Here is a 15561-nt window from a genome sequence, read left to right as displayed (position 1 = left end):
AGGAGAAACCCAACACAAGACACCCAACGGCAGATGCGACACTTTCTTTTTGTTCAAGCTTTTATTTTTTGTTGTTGTTGGCATTAAAAAAATTCACTGAAAATCTTCATAATAAAAAGAAGTACAACCATGGATAAAATGACATAATATCTAAGATTTGTTCCAAAATAATCCAGAGGGAAGTAAGCAGGTAGAAGGTTAGACAAAACAAGGTTGGCCTTGGGTTGAGCATCGTGGAAGCTGGGCACATTGGGATCCATTATCTGATTCTTTCGACTTCTGTTGGCAATTTTTATAATAAAAAAGGTAAAAAAAATTACAGTCAGAAAGCCCTGGGAAACAGAATGGCTATTCTCTCCGCCTAGTGCTCAACCCTAAATAAAATTCACCTGGCAGACAAACCTTAACAGTCACTGAGTCAATGCCAAATACAGACCAATTTCTAATTCCACGTGGCAGCGTCTTCAGTGTCCTGAGACAGAGGTGAGCTATCTAAGGCACCTGTTCTAAAGGACTGACGAAACAAATCCCAGAAACAGAAACTTCTTGAATCTATCTAATCCACCCTCCCTAGGTAAGTAGACCTAAATATTAACTTCACGATCACAGCACAGAATTCTTCTTTGAGCACTGAGAGAAAGTAAATGGCATGCTCAGGACACAAAGCGGTCATGCTCCCTCTATAGCTCTGTCTTTGAAGGAACAAGTTCCATCACTTCCCTGATCAGGCCCTGTAATTATGGGACCAAACTCACTCTGTGGTCTGGAGAATTCTATATTGCTGGACATTAAACAGAAATATTACAAACAGAATAATGCCAGTTGCTAGGGACACAGAGATGGAGAGATGTACTTCCAAATAGTCAAGAGGATGCTGCGGGGGGTTGAATGGGACAAATTCTGCAGGTAAGAAGAACTAAATGTCCTCCATCCAGTTGGATGGCACTCCCTGCTGGCTTCTTAACATAAGGTCGGACAGGCCTTGCGGGGATCTGAGTCTCTGACACTTAAGATGGCGCAAAAGCACACGGGCAACCGTCTTTCAGTCTTTTAAACCAGAGTTGTTTCATTCACCCTCAGTGATCTCCGTCCAGGAGGCAGCATCATTTAGTTTCTGATCCTCAAGATGTTTAGCATCCTAGGAATGTGAAGGAGGAAAAAAAGAGAAAGCTTTGTCCAGCTGATGCTTTAATTCTGGCTGGATACAAAGCCACTTGCCCCAGACCTAAACTCTAATACCCTTTTCAATCTCAGACAGAGAGGAGGAGCTGGTCCTGACTCAACCCACTTCTAGAGTCCTTGAGTCTTCTTTCCTAAGCTAATTAGCTGCAGAACCTGATCTTGCACAGTATGGATGTGTTTAGATACTGATCATAACAAAGAAAGGGGCAGCTAAGGATTTCAGTAGCGGAATAGTTTTGGAACAAGAGCAGATTGAAATAATACTCCGGAAAGCAATCTGTAACCGCCAGGTTTTTATAAGACTGAGAGATGACTTGCTTAGTGCTTCTCGGTGGACCAAGCTACTGATCAGCACCCTATCCGTCTGGAAATGGGGGCTGCTGTCAGCACTGGCTTTCTTTGAGGCATGTGCTTTAGGGGGATCAATTGTGTCTTCGTCCTTTACATTTAACACCTTTCTGCCCACTAAGCAAAGCTGATCAACTGTGCAGACAAGAGCTTGTAGAAGGGATAAAAGATGTTTTCGCTGCAGTACTAGACTAGCAGCCTCTATGCATGAGCCCTGAGCTGACGCTTTTGAATTATGTGTTACAGGAAGCAGAGTCAGCGTGCCCTTCCCTGCTGCTCAGAGGCTGTGGCTACAGCTGACTCAACCTGTCATGGGCCTCAGAGGATGGGGAGAGCCAGAGCATGAACTGTCATCCGCCCTGGGCGTCTGTCCCTTCCCAAGCTAGGTCAGCGTGCCCGAGACCGTCAGAAAAGCCTTGGGAGTGTAGTTCCAGAGGCCGCAGGGAAGGTCACGTTTTAAAACAGTCACACCAAGGGGTGCAACAGCCTTCTGCGGGTTGACTGTCAGCTGGCCTCTGGCACCACATTTTCAAGCCTATATTACAGAACAGGTCCCCGAAGAATTGCTCTTTCAAGAGAAAGAATCCAAGTCCTCTTCTCCTTGGCACGATAAATCAGATTCCTTGGCAAAGCAAGGAATACGAGAAGTGGCTGTGGGAATCGGGACAAAAATTCCAGTTCTGTCTTCTTGTGTGGTGTTTTTAAAAATTTAATCTGTATGCCAAGTGGAGACACATACATTCTGGGGCAGTGATAATGATCTCATATCAAGACCTCCCACCTGAGAGGAATCACCCCTCTTACTCTCATCTTCCCATGTCTGTCCTGAGCTGTCTGATCAGGAACAGCACAGAGGGAGATATCTCTGGCAGTCGGGGATCTCTGACTTCTAGATGATTCACGGGTGATTAATCCGGGGTTCCGACTCACTGATTTGGGCCAATTGCAGAGAAGGGAATCTCCCAGGAGCTGGTGCCCTGCGGTAGGGGAGAGACACCCCTGGCTCTCACATCCCGGCTGCCAAACTCTGACTTCAACCAGGGCAGGGCTTTCCTGCTTCCTTGCTACTCTCCAGTCTCCACTCAATGAGATTATGATGATCAAAATGCCACCATTTCACATTTAGGATCTGAATGATTAATTGGGACTGAGGGAGTTCAGGCATTCTTTAGAGCAATTTAACATCTAATCATTTTAGTTAAGTGGATCAGTGGTCAGGAAAGTAAAAATTAATATGCGCTATTGTTAAAAATTAATGCCATTTACACGATGATTATCTATTGATCCTGGGATAGGACAGGGTTTTAAAAAGAAAGAAAGAGAGATAGGCTCTTTTAAATAGAATGATGGCTTCAGCCCCCTGCCTCGAAACCTAATCCAATGTCCCTGAAAAGGTACTTACTTTTAGAATATCATCCAAGTGCATGACTTCTTGGTTCAGATCCTGAAACTCTTTATACTGCTCTCTATGTGGTTCTAATGCAAGGAAAAGCCCATTGAAGGCATCCTCTAAGCTTCCATCTAGGAAGGATCTACAGCCTTCGGACTCGCCACTGACAGAGCCCTCAGAGAGCAGCCTCTCTGCAGCTACCGGCACCTCTGCCGAGGTGAGCCTCTTAACCAGCTGTTTCGTGATGTTTCCTTCAAAAGTGTCCAATTCCACGGGCTTGAGCTCAGAGGCCTCATCGGACTCTTGCAGAAGGGCCTCCGCGACGTCCTTCTCTAGAAACAGGCGCTCAGCCCTGGGGCCCGTGGATGCTCGGCAGGCCTGCGGTTGTCCTGGTCCCTCTGTGTCTTCCTCCACCTGTGGCTTGGGCTCTGGACCATCTCCTGAGGAGTTTCTGGAAGAGGCTGAGCTGGAGTCATCCATGCCCCCGTTCTGGGAGGAAAGGCTGCCACAGTTCAGCTCAGCAGGGGTGATGGTAATTTCTGGATTTGCTGAGCCAACGGTGGGGACAGAGCCGGCGGGGTTGGGGGTCAGGGTGCAGTCCCCGTTGGGCAGGTCGCTGAAGCTGAAGGACAGTGGCATCTTCTCCTCAGTGGCCTTCCCGTTTTCAAAGATGTCATCAGGTAGATTCGACTGCAGAGAAAAGGCAAGTCATTATTATTTTAAATGCAGTTGATGTGTTTGGCATGGTTCATTTCCAGATGAAATGCAAGGCAATTAAAATTAAAAACCAGACCTTTCATAATATTAACATTGTATTTATTGATTTTGGGGCGTGTGTGTGCGCGTGCATGTGTGGCAAAAGAAAACAAGCCTTTAAAAACTCCACTTCCGTTGTTGAATTGAGGTGAGAGTTCATCATACTATTCTTAGGTTTGGCATTTTTCCAAAGAAAAGGCTGGGGGTAGGGGAACAGGGCTTGCTTGCTAAATCCCAGGATCTCATCATCTTTGGCAGCCATAGTTATGAACAACACTACCCTTCTGGGTTTTTTGTTTTTTGTTTTTGGCATCGATCTTAAAAGACTTTCCAACATTCATGCTATTTCACTCAAAAGACATGATGCTTTGTTCTGCTTCAGTTCCCAGAAATTATTTTTTGAAAATCTCTACCCAGAAATTCCAAGCCCCAGGAAACGTTTTAGTAATTTAGTAACCATGCCACAAATAATTCAAGACCAAAAATACATTGGCAGAGCTTCTATAAAAAGAGGAGAATAAGGCTGAAAAACAGAACCACTATCTTCCATGGTTGCAAACCCCAGAGCTCCCAGGGTGTCTAGAAACCCCAAATGCTCTGTCGGGCAGCCCCAGGCTGGGTTGGGTACGCTCTGTGATCCATGAAGCAGAACTCAGAAGACAGAGGTCAGAAATATCCAGGTAACCAAGATACTTCATTACACAGGTGTTAAAACAGTTTCTAAGTCATCTTTCCTGACACTGCAGTCTGTGCACCCGTGTGGAAATGCCGAATGTTGTTCCGAGGGGAAAGTTTTCTAGTTATTTTAGATCAACTCCTTCAAAATGAATACTTTCTCTGGGATTCCAGGTTTGAATTTTTTTCAGTCAACAGTAAGCACCAAGCTAATGCATATTTTAATGAAATATAAAGCAACGAGTGGTCACGATAGTGCCCAGGAAACAAAGATGTTACAGCAAGTGACATGGGCAGCAGACCAAAGGAGGCTTCCAGTCCTCTTCCAGCAGCGTCCCTGGTCCCGTCACTGCTGGATCCGGGGGCCACCAGCCGCATCACACGCAGTTAGTTCAACCCCAACTCTCCATTCTCGTTGGGTAGAAGGTGGTTTACTTTAAACACAGAGTGACTAAAAGGATGTGTCAATGTGTCACTGGGGCATTCAAGTAACCTCTGCAGGTTCAGTCTCTTTGCCACTAAAACTGACTGTTTTCCTTGATTAGTGATTACTGACCTGTAATCTCAGAAAGGTGTGGGGAGTGGGTGGGTCCCTGTGCGCCTCTTACTACCTCCAGCTTCTTTTTTTAAAAAAAATTTATAGTTGATTTACAATGTTGTGTTAATTTCTGGTGTACAGCATAGTTGATGCAGATATACATATATGTAGATTCCTTCTCATATTCTTTTTCATTATAGGCCATCACAAGGTATTGAATATAGTCCCCTGTGCTATACAGTAGGACCTTGTTGTTTATCTTTTTTTTCCCCACCAGCTCCTTTACTTCAGTTTCCTTCCTTCTTGATTTGCACCCCCAAACATGCCTTATGCCTCTAGGAGAGATGAAAGGAAACTTCTGGGGAGCGATGGGGGAAAGCTGGGGTCCTACTCCTTGCACGTCCTCCGTGGGGTCCCTTGGGGATCTCACAGAACCCTTGGGTCCTCCCAGTGGTCCAGCCCAGCCTCGTCTTCAGAACAAATTCCAGAGTTCCTTTTACTAAGGCAGTACAAAATTTAACAAACACTACAATAAACTAAGGCAAAGAAGCTCTCTCGCTACAAACAGCTCTAGGAAAATTAGTTTAAATCCTTCTGACCTCCTCGAATGCCAGTTTTTGAAGATTCCAACCGTGCAGAAAGATTGATATTTGTAACACACTAGCTTAACTTGTGAACTAAAATCTTCTCTGACCTTGAGTGTAATTGTATCTTAAAAAAAAATGATAATCTGGTTACCATGGATATCTTTGCCACAGCGGAGAAAAGTCACAGCACAAAAGCGGAGGTGGTGAGAAGGAAAGGACCGACGGCCTGTCTCACAAAGGTGCGTGCATGACCACACTTCCCACCCCGGGGACGGGAGACCCGTGACCGTGATCCCGTGAGCAAGATGGAGAAGATAAAACATAAGACATGCCAAAGCACACATGCCACGAGCCCCCGAAGGCAAGCACGTCAAACCGGGCAGGACACCCACACTCACATAAAACTCTAGCACGGCCTTGGGTCTCAGCCTGAGGGAGGGCAGGTCACTGAAAGAGCGACTGCGGTGCAGCTTGGCAAAGAAAGAGTCTTGCAAGGCACTCAAGACAGACAGCCTTGGCTTGTCTGGTGAGGGATGCAACCATCTCTTCAGAAGTCAAAGCAAGATGGCGGAGTTAGTGGAGAGCAGAGGGTTACTATGGTTTTGTTAGCTGTAAGCAAGTCTTTCTGATTAAAACAGGGAGGCCATTACTTATATCTGCTTCTTTAAAAGGCTGATCTTAGAGAAGGTGCAGAAAAGTCTATGTGTGTTTATCAAAGCAACAGGTTAGTGAGGGAGAGGAGACGAAAGACAGAGGAGGTTCACCACCTGTGCGCGGGTGCACAAAGGCACCTTGGAACATGCTTTCCTTAGTCACCACTGGTTAGGTGAACTTTAAGCTAACATTATAGTCAGCCCCCCGAATCCAAAGGTTCTGCATCTGTGGAGTCAACCAACCACGGACTGAAAATATTCGGAAAAAAAATTTCATAGAGCTCCAAAAAGCAAAACTTGAACTTGCCAATCTGCTGGCAACTATTTGCATCTTATTTACGACTATTTACGAAGCATTTACATTGTTTTGAGGTGTTATTAGCAATCTAGAGATGATTTAAAGTAGCCAGGAGGATGTGCAGAAGTTATGTGCAAATACTCTGCCATTTTATATGAGGGACTCGAGCATCGGTGGATTTTGGTATTGGAGGGGGGTTCCTGGAACCAATCGCCTGCTGATACCAAGGACAACTGGAATTACTGAGACTCCCTAACACCGTATACTGAGCATTTCAAATGCTGGATGAAAGCTCTGTCTCTGACTTATCATCCCTCCTCCAGAAATTGCACTGAACTTACGAAGAAGGAGTGATCTTTGAAGGTGGGCGTCTCCGGGGTGCCCTGGCTGTACATGGACATTCTTCTCTGGAGGGCCGCCGCCTTGTTCCCAGCGCCCGAGGACGGGGTCATGTCCTCCACATCAAATGGACTGCAAAACAACAGGGCCCCGTGAACGTGCGCTCGTTAAAATCACCTATAATCACCGGACGGCAGGCCAAGAAAGCGCCTCGTTGTACTAACATAAATACAAACCATTGGAAACTGGGTTGGTTGAATCCAAATTGGTCTGTCAGCAACAAAACAAGATTTAAAAAAAGGCAGAGCAGAAAACTGAGTCTGGATTCACCCAAGGGACCATAGATTCTTATCCCAGATTTAAGCACAATTTATGTGGTCACCTGGACACTAGATAAATCTGCTTCCTCTTTCATATGAGAGACATGAATGTATGAATGCTTGTCTCAACATGAGATGTTGAATAGGCCTGTAAAAAACTCTGGAGCTTTGTACAGATTTTTTGTTTTTGCAGGGGGAGATAATTAGGTTTATTTGTTCATTTATTGTAATTTTTTAAAAATGGAGATACTAGGGATTAAACCCGGGACCTCGTGCATGCTAAGCATGCACTCTACCACTGAGCTATACCCTCCTCCCTGCAAGTACAGACACTTTCAGGGTACAAGAGAGTAACAGAGTATTGTTCGGTTCTGAAAGAAACACTCCTGTTCATTTCAGTTGACGCAGAGCCGCTCATGTGATTGAGAGGGTAACAGTTGGCTCACAGAGATGCTGTTTATCTTCACACTGTGGATTCATCCAGCAAGAGGACTGATCCTGCAATTTGAGATGTCAACAGCTACAAATGACAAGGAGAGAAGGGCTGGGCAGAAGGTGTGGACACTGTTTCAATGACAAGGCAGCCTGTCTTCACTGCTCCCATCCCTGACTCTCTGTTATAAAGGGGGCCCTGAACGTTAATACTCCACCTGTCCTAGTTAGAGTAATATGTAATATACCAGGGGCATAATGTTTAATAACTTATCAGGACCTTTCTCATGGGGTGACTTCAGAAAACCACTCTTTAAGTTCACTGCTTTGATGAAAGGTATCTCTTTGGAAGTATCTATTTCAGTAAAAAGAGTGTGGAGGGACCAAGGATACCCCAAATTTTCCAGACCCGTGTGAGGTATTTGAGACAGAGAGGGCTAAGCAATTAAAACACCAGAGCGAGAATCCAGATCTTTCTGAGGGTAAAATGTCTCTTATTGGACAGTTATTTTCTTTCAAATTAGTTGGCTGGAGAGAGATATTTCTTGATACATATTTAAAGGTTGAGAAGGAAGAGAGGATACAGAATAAAATATTTAAACACAGGAAGTGGAAGAGGAGGGTAGTGATAAGGCAGAGGGGCCTCCAACTGGAACCTGCATGGACATCCCCTGGTGAGGGATGAGTGAAGAGATTCTTGTGCCCTGGGAGATTCTGATGCAGTGAGTCTGGGGTGGGGCCTGGGGGTCTGCTTTTGTACCAAGCTCCCTGGCGAGTCTGATGATCCATGCACCCCTCCTTGGAACATCACGAGCCTGCAGCGTGTATTTCTAACAAGATGAAGTTGAAAAGGGTAACTTACTACCAGGTGATTTCCAGGTTCAGTTTGATGGTGCCAAGGTCATTGATGTCCACAGCCACCACCTGAGGTCGGGCTGCAAACAGCTCTTTGGTCTCGCAGGTCACGCTGCCAACCAGGAGGTGAGTCGCCAGCCCTTTGAGCTCCGTGACCTGGTGAGAGAGGGAGAAAGGCCTTACGGGACAGCAGAGGATAAAGGCAAGACATTCTTATCTTGTTTTCCTCAGTCAGCTCAGGCGTTTCAAGATCATCTCTGAAATCAGAGGGGGATACTCCCAAAGCCTATCTGACGTTGGCACTGCCTGCTCTGACACGCGGGCCGGTCTCTGCAGTGTACTTGGCGTGCGGAGAGACGTCTGTGGGATGGAGGGGCAGCAGACAGAAGTCATGGGATGACGCACGGCCATGACAGTACCGTACCTTGATGGAGATTAATCCAACTATCAGGGGCAGGAACACCACTTCTTCTCCATCCCAGCTCTGTTTGCCGTTTACTTCGATTCTGCCTTTCAGTTTCCACCTCTGTCGGCCATACTTCATGAAAATCTGCAGAGAAGACACCAAATGCCCTCGGGTTCCGCTGCCCTCCCCTGCCTTCCCTACCCAACCCAGGACGGAAAAGGCTAGGAGATAAAGCAACTGCCTCTCCTCCTCCACTTCTCCAGCATCGATTGTCATTGGCGCTCCTTCCAAATTCCCTGGGGGGTGGGGCAGATGACCAGTGGGGAGAGACTTTCAAAAGGGAGTAAGTTCTGCTTCTCTAAGGCAGAGGGTGTGAAGGGTTTCTTTAGAAAAAGGTCGTCAGATCATGCCCTTTGGCTCACTCATGTCAACCACCCTTTCTCTTGGTTGTTCTGTCTTACAAGAACAGACACTGGATTAATGCTCCACACTCCTCAGTTCCTTTAGAGAGACAAGAAACCATCAGCTAAAATCTGCTTAGCGGCCAGAAGCAAGAAATGAAACATCCTGCTTCCATATGAATGAGGAAGAGAGCTGGACAAGGATTTTGAAATCTGACCTACTCTGGGTAGAGGGTGTGCAGTCTCTCCAGGGTCTGATAGCTTTATTGTTTAGGGGAAGATACCTGCCTCCACCCCCAACTTCAAGAATGATTTTAGAGGGTTTTGGAGGAGAGAGATGAAATAATTAGCTGAGTTCCCTTTTGGAAGGGGAAACGATAAAAACCTTTATAGAGTATATTTATTTTTGGGGGCGAGGGGTTGGAGGTAATTAGGTTTATTGATGTAATTATTTTTAATGGAGGTACTGGGGATTGAACTCAGGGCCTCATGCATGCTAGACATGTACTGTACCACTTGAGCTATACCCTCCCCACCAGAGTATACGTTTATAAAAGGAAAGATCTAGATACTGTTCTTCAGTTGTGATACTTACGAACAGCCATGATCCTGGATTGGATCTTGGGTCAGGGCAAAAAAAAAACCCCTGCCATCAAGTACAATATTGGGACACTTGGAAAAATATGAATATAGATCGTGACATTAGCAAATGACATTAGCTAAAGGGCCAATGCTAAGTTTGCTGGTGTCGAGAACTGTACAATGTTGATATGAGAGGAAGTCTTTCCATATTCAGGAAAATAATTTTGGAGTGAAAGGTCCTAATGTCTGTGTATTAATATAAAACCATTCAGCAAAATAACAACAAGAATAACAGTATTAATAAAAAGGAAGCAAAAGTGGTGTAATGTTAAAAATTACTGTCTAGATGATGCATGCATGGAAGGTCTTATACTAATCTCCAAGCTTTCTTATTGGCCCAAATTTCTTTTTCAAAATTAAAAAAAATTTAAAAAACAACTGAAAAAGCAAAGTAATGACAACTGACTCCTGCCCCTCAAGTCCAATACCCAGTCGGACACCATACTTACTTCATACTGATCACCAGGGCAGAGGCGAGCAAAGCCAGCCAGACCTGGAAGCAAGCAAGTGGGATCAGAGATGTAGAATATATTTCCCCTTTTTACAAACCCACACTGGCATATTTATAAACTTCAAAGTGTCCAGCCTTTGTGAAAACTCATGTAATAGTTTCTGGGGACCATCTGTGGGCACAGTTATTACTGGGAATTTCATCCATCACAGCAAGAGAGAAGATTCCTCACTGGGGTGATGGAGAAGGTGCCTTCTGGGTCAGAGAAGGGGGCTGTTCCTTCTTTTAATAGCCCTGTGAAGTTGTGAGACTATGGAGCGGATGAATCTGCTTTCCACCTGTCTAATGGATGTTGCCAAGGTTAAGATGATACAGAGAAGGTCCAGGGAGGCTTAGAAAAGCACCTGCTGTTACCACTCTCTGCCAGGAGATGGCAGCAACTCATCAGTCCATCACAGCTCTCTACCCACTTAGCCAGCTCATTGAGGACCAGTTTCCACTAACAAGTAGAAACCGTTAACAAGTCACTTAAAAAGATTTACAGAAATAAGAGCAGAATTTAAGAAGCTAATTTACACTATTAATTTTCTGGAGTATTAGTCTTTTCTTTTTAATATTTCCAAAAGAAAGCACAACAGACTGATTTTTATAAATTCGAATTGGCTGGATATGGCAATTCTAACAAAACCCTAAGTGCAAAGGTTACATTGGGAAGCTTTTCTCTTCCCTGCTTCCCTCCCCTAAGCTGAGGGAGGGGGCGGTACCATCTCACCCCTCCCCTAGGCTTCTGAAGCAATCAGTCACACTATTGGTGCAGGAGGAAGTCATTTATTCCATTGAATGAGACCACTGGCCTAAATGTCCATTTTCTCCAGGAGACTGGAAGCCAAGGCCAGGGACCATTCATCGGGACGCAGCCAGAGCTTGACCAGCAGCAGGAGCTCAGTGAGTGCTGGACCAACTGTCTTTCCATCATCATTTACCCCACTCCCCAACCCTGAACCCCACAAAATGATTGTTGTCTGTGTGTTGGGGTGGGGCAAAAAGGGAAGTGTGGAAGGGTGTGGCTGGAGGAAGTTGGGTTACCAGGTCTGAGAATATTATGAAATATCCTCACTTTATGTCAGTATGTATGTTGGGATTTTTTTTTTTAACCAGAATGAATAACAGATAAGAAAGTAGCTGACTACAAAGATGCAAGATGTCCTGGCAGGGTGAGAGGACTTCCTTTTATTAACACAGAGGGAGATATCCTCGGGGCCATTACCCTTGAGCAGTGTCATAGAGATAGTTCGAGTTTTCGTGTTAGATGAGGAAAGCGGAAGTGAGATGAATTTACAGTGAAAAAGGAGGATCAGTTTCGGGTCTGAGTGACCCCCTGGGAGAAACCCTGAATCCAGAGAGAAGCCAGGAAGGCCATCAGGCAGGAAAGAGAGAATACAGAGGGTAGAGATGGGAGAGCAGGAGCAATGGAATGTTTAGTCTGTCTGTCCTGAGAACCCATCATAACCCAGTGCTGTTCTTTAGCTGGGTGGCCAGGGCCCCTGTGGCTGGCAGGACCCCCACAGCAGCCTCTCACCGACCACCAGGTCTCAGGTCCAGATCTGCCCCACTCCCGGGGTGACTGTGTGCTGGGTAGATGACCCTCCCACAGAAGAGAACATTCTTTGCGCAAGTTTTCAGAACCTGCTCAGCTCTGTTAGAACTTACGCCTCACATGGGGCCCGGGGATGGGAATGCACTAGGAGCCAAGAGCCCTGGAATTTAGCTTTAAGTACGTTTCAAGTCCAACATCCTGTGTGACTTCCGGGACGAGTCAGATAAAAATGGGTAAATTATCACCCCACCTCACATTGATGCATTTGACAATAGCGAGCATCAGAAACAAGGGAAATATGGCCCTGCCTACATTAACAGTGAAAAGATGTGCATGATCTGAATTTCTCTTTGCTGTAAGACCCTGTGGCTGTGCTGGCCTGCATGGCTGGAGCCCCAGTATTGGGGGAGGAGAGAGAATTGTTATCCGCTAAATGCTGATTCAGGGCAGTGGTTTTCCAGAATCAGGCTGCTGATAGAATCATCCTAAGAATGAAAAAATAACATATATATATTTTAAAATATATTATATATATATATATATATGTATTTTCCAGGTTCCCACTCTAACTTGCTTAGGTGGGGGTAGGGCCTGAGTGGTTTTAGAACCACTGACTCAGGTGAGGACCCACAATGAAGAGAATGGACTTAAAAAACCAAAAAAGCACAGACATCTTGCCTAAGTCATAAAGTTAAATGCTGAGACTTAACATTGACTATTAAACTGATTCACTATCAGATCTGCTGGAGAGATGGACTCAGTCATAGGAGAAGCTGAGGGTCAAGGTCATTTGGATTCCAGGTACACTCATCCAGAGCAGCAATACGTGTATAGTCCTTGACAGAACGATCTCCTGCCTGAGTTAGACACTCATTCAAAAATAAAGCTCTCCTGTTGGGCACTTTAAAAAAAAGTGCCCCTTTTCTACTTCCTTAATTGCAAAAAGTAGACAAGAGGGTGATTAAATCCCCACTAGCAACTCAGGGATCCAGCTGCTAAGAAACCTCCAGAAGGGACCAGCCCTCCTTGCTGTGGTGACTGGGCCAAAACTCAGAAGGAAAATGCACTTAGTGTGGTGGCTCCTTGTTTGACAGTGCTGCTGGTGACTAAGCTGTAAATCTGACCACACCTGTGGATGCTCTCTTTTCTAAAACCAGTTTCTTTTTGTTCTGAAGATGCCTGTGGTATAAATCAACAATGCTTCTAGGGATAAAATTTCTGGAGGAAAACACCAGAAAGGTGCTGGAGAAAAGAGGGAGGTGTATAGTCCTCTATGAGTTTAACACTAAAAAAAAGTTTTAAAATAAAGAAATTGGTAGGTTGTTTACAGGAAAATGGGGAGCATAAAGGAACAAATTAAATGATATCACCAAGAAGCCTACAGACAAGTCTAGAACGTGGCACGTTCTGTACAACAACAGTTTCAACACGACAAGTCAATGATAGGAAAAAACCAGGGAGGAGTCTGTTCTAGAAAAAAAGGAAACTTAAAAGTGGTGCCTGAAGACCGATTAGAATGCATGGACCTTGTCTGGATCCTGATTTGAACAAACCAACTGTACATCTCATTTTTGAGACGACTGGGCCATTTGATAATGGAATGTATTCTAGTGAATTCAGAGGCATTGGGATAATACTTGGCATTGTGCTGATGTAAGAAGGGGGTCCCTAGTCCTTAAGAGAGGCAAATTGCAATCTACAGGGGGAGACGCCCATATCTGGGTTTTATTTCATCAAAGGAAAAACTACAGAAAAGAAAACAAGAGGAAGCAAAGTTGGCAAAATCCTGCTAATGTCAAGCCTCAGTGACGGGTTTATGAGGGCCCCTTGTAATATTCTCTCCATGTCTGCGTATGTTTGAGAACCTGTCACAGGAAATATTTAGGTGTGGAGGCAAGTGTCAGGATGAGAAGTTCTGGAGCATCAATAAATTATAACATAAGTGGAGAGGGGTGACAGAGGGTGGTGCAACATCTTTGCAAGGAAAATAAAAAGAGCGTGTGATGTCAAATGTCAAGGAGCTCCACAGAGATGGCACCTTACTCGCTTGAAACAGGGGAAAGAATACCTTTCATCTTGATGGAGAACTCCCCCAGCTGTTTCTCCAGCTCTGCTTCAATGGTGCACATGTTCTAGGAAGAGCACAAGAGACTGGCATTAGGGCAAGGCTTCTTTCCAAGCATGTGATGTTGCAAGAGCCGAGGACAACCATTGCTTGAACAGGAGACGTTTACCTGTTTGCAGTGAACTACGGGGCCCCAGCCTATGCAGCAATCTTGACAAAACGTTCAACCTAAGCCTAAGCAAGCCTTCTAGTGCACAGGAAATTTAGAGCATAGAAGATCCAGTTAAATTATTTCATAAACAGAGAAATCCAGAGTGAAATCCGGAGTGCGGGAGATTCTAAGAGAACTGACCTGGATACAAAAAGGCAGTAGTATCATGGGAAAAAAAATCTAGATTAAAATGATTAAAGCCACATTACCATCAAATGCAATGTTTTAACTTTGATTACATTCTGATTCGAAAGTAAACAAACTAAGACAGTTATAAAGGATATTCTTGGGCCAAATAAGGGAAATCTGAAAATGCACAGGGTATCAGATAATTCTATAGGATGGCTGGTAATTTCCTTAGTTGTGGTAAGGGTAGGTGGTTATGCAGAGGATACACATGTTCAGAGGTTGTCATTTAAAAATGCCTGCTACAGGGAAATATATATAGGATTTTGTGGTGGCTCAGAGCGAAAGAGAATGTGACAATGAATGTATGTGTGTTCATGTGTAACTGAAACATTGTGCTCTATACTGGAGTTTGACATAACATTGCAAAATGAATATAACTCAATAAAAAATGTTTTAAAAAAATGCCTGCTAAAATATTTTTGGGGCGAAATGTCATTTTTTTTTACTTTACTATCAAATGACTTAGCAAAAAGAAAAAGAAAAAAATTGAGCATATACAAAAGAAAGAAAGCAGATATGGCCAAACATTACCAATTGGTTGTCTAAATAAACGATGTTCAATATACTAGTCTTGACTTTCCTGTATGTTTGAAATTTTTCTTAATAAAAATTTGGTGCAAAAATTGAGATTAACAGATACACATTACTATATAGGATAAACAGCAGGAATCTGCTGTGTGGCATGGGGAACTATATTCAATTTCTTGTAGTGGGCTATAATGGAGGGAAATCTGAAAAAAAATGTATGCGTATATATGACTGAATCGCTTTGCTGTACACCTGAAACTAACATTGTAAATCAATTACACTTCAATAAAAAATTTAAAAAAAAAAGTGCTCAGTAACTCAATTCTACTCAAAGTGAGTGAGGCTCACTCGCCTCATGGCCACATCGTTGTAAAGCCCCCAAAGTGATCCTTGGGTTTGACAAGCGTCCTCTCCTCACGCTAATGTTGAGGGACCAGTAAAGACAGGAGACAACATCTATGCCTGCGGTTAGAGATCTACCCACACCCACCCTACTTCCTCAGTATTGGAGGACCTAAACAGAGCAATCAGAGTTAAAAATCTAGAGGAAAAAGCGCTGTGGCTAGGGGGCTGCCCTCGGTGAAGCCCTCCTGCAGCGTGGCCAGTTTAAGTTTGACCCCTTTGCTGTTCCAATAAGTCCCCACTCCGGCCACTGGGCGCTTTCTCCCTCCATCACGGCTGGGGGCTCGGGACTGGCC

General features: G+C 44.6%; 1 protein-coding gene across 7 annotated transcripts in view; it reads right to left on the bottom strand.

The window, feature by feature from the left end:
- Positions 1–15561, bottom strand: part of RIPOR2 (RHO family interacting cell polarization regulator 2) — a 179217-nt gene that overhangs the window by 16052 nt on the left and 147604 nt on the right. For 5 of the 7 annotated variants that reach the window (XM_015234615.3, XM_031688148.2, XM_072945581.1 and 2 more), the window contains 6 exons: positions 13939–14002; positions 10272–10315; positions 8798–8923; positions 8381–8529; positions 6769–6898; positions 2933–3610 (listed from right to left, as the gene is read on the bottom strand). In XM_015234615.3, the coding sequence (XP_015090101.2) occupies positions 2933–3610; positions 6769–6898; positions 8381–8529; positions 8798–8923; positions 10272–10315; positions 13939–14002 (1191 nt within the window). Of the gene's footprint in view, positions 1–31; positions 1139–2932; positions 3611–6768; positions 6899–8380; positions 8530–8797; positions 8924–10271; positions 10316–13938; positions 14003–15561 lie in introns of those variants that run through there. The other 2 variants (XM_015234617.3, XM_006198598.4) reach the window with 2 other exon arrangements.

The sequence above is a fragment of the Vicugna pacos genome, chromosome 20 (assembly GCF_048564905.1).
Source record: "Vicugna pacos chromosome 20, VicPac4, whole genome shotgun sequence".
NCBI lineage: Eukaryota > Metazoa > Chordata > Mammalia > Artiodactyla > Camelidae > Vicugna > Vicugna pacos.
Note: the sequence above shows the minus strand (reverse complement) of the source record. Positions and strands in the feature narration are given on the sequence as shown.